The 5479-nt window shown below is 50.7% G+C and overlaps 2 protein-coding genes across 2 annotated transcripts in view; both read left to right on the top strand.

Annotated features, from left to right (window-relative positions):
• The window catches only part of LRR1 (leucine rich repeat protein 1), a gene marked incomplete at its 5' end in the record, with an annotated part of 3639 nt that extends 1731 nt beyond the window's left edge, over positions 1 to 1908 (top strand). Inside the window, one exon of the mRNA XM_010004409.1 lies at positions 1656 to 1908. Within this exon, the coding sequence (XP_010002711.1) occupies positions 1656 to 1908 (253 nt within the window). The remainder of the gene's footprint in view (positions 1 to 1655) is intronic.
• Positions 1909 to 2178: 270 nt separating this feature from the next.
• MGAT2 (mannosyl (alpha-1,6-)-glycoprotein beta-1,2-N-acetylglucosaminyltransferase) overlaps positions 2179 to 5479 on the top strand; it is a 5360-nt gene continuing 2059 nt past the window's right edge. Inside the window, exons 1-2 of the mRNA XM_010004399.1 lie at positions 2179 to 2231; positions 4323 to 4390. Coding sequence (XP_010002701.1) covers positions 2179 to 2231; positions 4323 to 4390 — 121 coding nt within the window. The remainder of the gene's footprint in view (positions 2232 to 4322; positions 4391 to 5479) is intronic.

Below are 5479 nucleotides of genomic sequence, written 5' to 3'. Positions count from 1 at the left end.
AGAAGAAAGGAGGAAAGACAGGCTTGCAGTGCTCCTAATCTGCCTTCTGTGCCCGTTCCTGCCTTGGGGGTGAGGAGTGCCCCATAAAGCTGTGCTGAAGGTGTCCACTGGCATGTGGGGCACACCCTGGAAATGAGCTGAGTAGCCAAGTGTTCTGCTTCAAATCTCATCCACTTCTGACCTTGCTGATACTGTTAGAGTAATTAAACTCCACGTGTCTCCTTTCCCAACTTCATAGAAATTGCAGTGGTTTTGATATATCCTGTTAAGGCATGCTTTGTTGTTTGGTTTTTTCTGGAGCATCTAATCCCTCAACACTGGTCACATTTTGATGCTCAGTTTTGTTACTGGAGCACCTGAAGTTACCCTGTCATCAACCCAATCCCTGCCCCCTCTGCAGCAGGCTCCAGGAAAATGGCACCACACAGAACTCCAAGGGCTTTCTGCTCCAGGAATCCCCTGTGAGACACAGGACAATGGAAAGAGTCCCTTGCCTGTGGGTCTGGGACAGCATTGGTCAGAGTGGCCCTGATTCTCTTAAATGGAAAAGAAAAATTAAAAAAAAGTCTAACAAGTGGGCAACAGTGTCTGACATTCACTGGAGGTGGGAGTTAACAAGGAACAAGAAACAGGAGTGGTGATGGGCTGTAGAAACCTTGAGAAAGGAAGGAAACAGGAGGAGGGAAGATGTGAAAGCAAATGTTTGGAAATCAGTCAGTCTTCATAGTGGCATTCTGGGCAAGTACCAGAGCTGTGATTATGCTTTTCCTGACCGGAAAAAAAGGGTGTTCTGAAATTGAGGTGGTGACAAAAAAAAATCCCAGAGGAGCCTTAGCTATGTGAATGATGGTGTGGAGAGAGAGAAGTGGGAATGTGTAGGTGTAGTCAGGGGTGAGTCAGCAAGCCCTGCTCTGTGAGTGGGGTGACAGCTGGGCACTGGCCATACCCACACTGGGTGTATCAACACAATACTTCAGGGAAATCGGGTGTTTTGTACCCCAAACACAACACACAAACACACTCTGCTGTGGATTTAAAAAGAAGCAGTTCTGGTTCTTGTCTCTGGATGTCATTGTTGACACGAGAGACAAAAAGAGGAATGTATCAAGAGGACCTTAACTTACTGCCTGCAATGTAGCACTGCTGTAAAAAGGCTCATTTGATCTCCTGTTTTCTCTGGATCTAGTGTTTTTACACTACAATTGCTGCTTCGTGGTAGAGAGTGAGGAGTCAAATGTAGGTGCTTTGCCAGGCCAGGGGGAAATAACAGTGATCTTCCTGGCTAGTGTGAGGGAAGAGCAGATATGTGCCCAGTTGTCTCATGATTCTTAATCTTTCTAATCCTGTTAATTCTCTATTGCTGTGACACAGGCTGTTACAATTTGTGTGAACTCCCTGGTTCTCCTCCAGTGTCTTCTGGAGTTCAGGCCCTTGGCAGTTGGGAGTCAATAACATGGTTGCATGTTTTTAGTGACTGTTGTGCAAAGTGCTGTCTAATTCCTGACCAGTTCAACACTAAGTGGCAAAGCTTCAGATTTACCTTGCTGATGATCTCAGAAGTTGTTTCTGCCAAGTGGTGCAGGTGGTGTGTCACTGTGTGTGTTGCAGGGGTTTAATTCTGGAGTGCATTCACACTTGCTGCTCTTGTTCAACAGAATCCCTTATGGTTGTCATCTCCTTCCCTCTCACCTTTGTGAAGATCTGGAAGTGGCTAAAACCTGCCAGTGTGGGAGGGCCTGTCTGAGCAGCTTCATCCAGATCACAGTGACCATGAATCTCCATCACGTGGCTCACACCGTGGTCCTGGTGGACAACATGGGCGGTACAGAAGCACCCATCATCTGCTACTTCTGCTCCCTGGACTGCTACTCCCAGTTCCTGGATAGGCATCTGCAGAGTCAGGGCTGACAGTGGGTGCAAAAGCTCTGCCTGAAGTTCTGGCCAGTGACAGAGGAGCCTGAAATTGTGTTTTTGCTTCTTTCCCACACGTGCTGTCCTGGGGCACTTGCTGGAGGTGGCAGCGAGGGGACACTGTCAGCCTGGTCTGGTGGCTTGACTCTCTTCCTCTGCCACTAGAATCTCTTCTTGGTTGGAGTAAAAAGTGATGCTTAGCTTGAAAGACTCTTCCTTAGAATGTATTTTGGTTTTCCCTGTTCCTGTGACACTGTTGGGAGCATCATGACAGTTTTGCTTTGTGGCATAAGTGGTTCCCTCTCGCTAAGAGAAGGAAGGTGAGCACAGGTCAAACTGCTTTGCTCACAGGAGGCTCTGAGCTCTGTCTGCAGAAGACTCTGCTGACTGTAGCACTGGGCTGGACTCTTCTTTACTTGTTTACTGTAGAGCAACAAGTCAGGCTGCTGTGAGAAGAAACTACAGTGTGAGCAGTTCAGAACTGGTCACATCATTCCAGGTGCTCCTTTTTAAGAAGTTCTGTTACACCATCCCCACCTCAAGCAGGGACCAACATTGATGGGTTTTTACCAGAGCAAATGTTTTTGGGTTTATCTCTTTGTAATACAATAAATGTCTTTTTTCTAAATATGTGACCTAAACTTTGTTTCTTAACTCTCACGTTTTAAAGATCCTTGAATTGTTCACTGTGTCAACTTAATAAATTTTGAAACCCTTCCATGCACCTGTGAGTTGTGTTTTCTCTTAATGAGCTTTTCATCCAGTGTATTCCAGGGATTGGCTTTTTTTCCTGGGGAAAATACCAGATCATTTGACTATCCACACCCATGTTTCAGGTCTTGTCAGCTGGTCCCTGGCTGAGGAATCATGGACCAAAAGTCCCCTGAGAAAACTTCAGACATCCCATGCCCTGCAACTTGGGGTGGCTGGAGGGGAACATGTTGCACTGTTCTTTTTGAAGCTGTGTTGACTGCCCACGAGTGAAGTGCATCTCTCTGGGTCATAGAAAAATACACCTCTGTGGTAATTATATGTAGTTTCAATGGGAAAACAAGACACCTGTAGTTACTGGGTGCAGAACTGATCTAGACTAGTCCTGAGGTGACAGCTGGGTGTGATGTACAGCAGGAGGAGCAGCCCAAAAGGCAGCAGCAGGCTGTGGAAGAAGGTCCTGGCTGGGCAGGTATCACTTAACATCTCCTGCATGAGCACAACCTTCTTTCATGTTTTAAAAATAATCAGTTTCAAACTCTTTACTAATCTGAGACATTCGCAGCAAAAATAAACATGGAAGGGCTTCCACTGCAGGGAGACTGCTCTGACAAGGCCAGGAGATGTGTCTTCCTGAGGAAGAGGAACCTTCCAGAAATATTGAGTGTCATTCAAACTTTCTGTGAATGTCAGAATAACTTGACTGTGCTCTCCTCACACAGTGTTTGTAAAGCACTAACTTACAAGCAACTGCAGAAAGATTTGGATTAACTATTCCATGTCTCTTGCTCTTCAACTAGAGCCCTTGTGAGGGGGGAAGCCAATAGTGCCTGTTTTCCTCAAGCCTGATCTCCGGGAAGCGTTGCAGAGCCACCCCGGGAGGTTTTAAATAGTCATATGCTAATGCTCCTGTGAAGGAGAGATCCCGTCCTGATTGCAGCAGCCTGCGGATTACTCATCTGGAAAAACACCTTCGAGGTGGAGAGCGTGATTAAGAGGAAGGGAAGTGGAGCAGACGGAGAAATTCGACCTCCTGGGGGACTCGAGGGGAATTTTCTCTGCAGAAGCGTGGGTGTGTGCGCGGGGCCGGTGCCTCCCGGGGGCCTGCGGGGCTGGGCGGGGAGGAGCCCGCACCTGGGGGGGCTGGGGAGCCCCGTCCGAGCCCGGCTGCGCTGGGAGAAGGGATCAGCGAACTGTGGGAAAGGGCTTTTGTATGGGAACGTTTTGCTGCCGGCTCCGCACGTGCTGCTGGTGTGTTTTAAACCCCGGGTGCGCGCCCTGGGATGACATTATCTCCGAAGTGCCTGCCGTCCTCAGAGCTGACTTGGTTTCGTGTAATCCCCTGAAATTACAGCAGCGGGTGCAGGCTGGAGGAGCGTGGCAGGGCTCTGGAGCCCTGTTCTGCAGAGGTTCTTCCCCAGACGTGGCTGCAGTGGCACCAGAGCAGCTTCCAGCAGCGCAGCGACGTACCCAGCACGCTGAGATCTCACCATCTCCTCAGAGGTCAAACGTGCAGAGGAGCTTTCTAAACTTCCTCCCTTCCAACAAAAGATGAAGGGAAGTCCCTGTGCAGGAAGCAGAGGGGTCTCCAATATCCCCAAGTTCCCCTGGGAATCTATCCCAGCTGAATAAACGTTTTCAGCGCCTGGCAGTCACTGCACACAAGCTCTCTCTGTGCTGCAAAGCATCTGTCTGGGTAGGGTGAAGTTCTCCAGTTGCAGCTTCATCCCAGAGACAGAGAGCAAGGAGCTTGATGAGTTAGTTGGGGCTTGGGTTTTGAGGCTGCAGAGGGATGAGCAGCCGGGACAGCTACTGCAGTGCTCCGTGCCTGCCGAGCCGGCGCTGCTGCCAGCCCGCCAGCAGCTGGGGAAGGAGCCAAGAGCCAGAGCTGCTCTTCAGAGTCAGGGAAAGCCAAAGCAGAAATCCCTCCTCTCAGGAGTGTCTTCTCCAGCAGTTTGCCTTGCCCACCAGCAACCGTGGTGTCTCCAGGATCTCCTTCTGCTCATGTCTCCTGTGGAAGAGGCTGCCCGGCAGGCACCGGGGTAGGTGGCAGAAGGTGGACACAGTTCAACACTGCAAGTGTGTGACCCAAGTGCTGTGTCTGGGCTTCTTGTAGAGAAAACAAGACCCGGCAAAATTATCGTCAGAAACTGTTTTACCTCATTGCTCTTCCTCGTGGGGAATTCTTCAGGGCCATTTCCATGGTGCAGCCTCTCTGTAGCAACGAGATCGGGTTGAATCAAACCGACTCTGCTGCAGAGCCCAGCAAGTGTGTGACCCAAGTGCTGTGTCTGGGCTTGTGCTGTGTCTGGGCTTCTTGTAGAGAAAACAAGACCCGGCAAAATTATCGTCAGAAACTGTTTTACCTCATTGCTCTTCCTCGTGGGGAATTCTTCAGGGCCATTTCCATGGTGCAGCCTCTCTGTAGCAACGAGATCGGGTTGAATCAAACCGACTCTGCTGCAGAGCCCAGCTTCTCTCTCCCCTAACCAGTGCTCTTTTTTTGCTGCCTTGCTTAGACCCGTTTGCGCCGGGGTGATGAGGAGAAACCTGCTGTGTTCTGCAGAGCTTGGCTGCGGCGAGCAAAGGTCAAGCTGTGAAACTGCCACGAACAACGTGCCCCGAGCACAAGCATCGCTCGGGCCCCTCCTGCTGCTGCTGTGCCCGACAGCTCTGCTGCCTGCCTGGCTGGGGGCCGCGTTCAGCACCAGGGGCCCCGTCCCACCGGGTTAAACCCACCCAAGGCTCCCGCTCGGCTTCGCAGGCGCTTTGAGACGCAACTGAAACCTGTGCTGGACGTGGGGGGAGAAGCTCCCAGGGCGGTTCGGCGGCCCTGCCTGCTGCTGCAGCTCGGACC

This window comes from Chaetura pelagica, unplaced genomic scaffold, assembly GCF_000747805.2.
Source record: "Chaetura pelagica isolate M959 unplaced genomic scaffold, ChaPel_1.0 scaffold141, whole genome shotgun sequence".
Classification (NCBI taxonomy): Eukaryota; Metazoa; Chordata; class Aves; order Apodiformes; family Apodidae; genus Chaetura; species Chaetura pelagica.
Note: the sequence above shows the minus strand (reverse complement) of the source record. Positions and strands in the feature narration are given on the sequence as shown.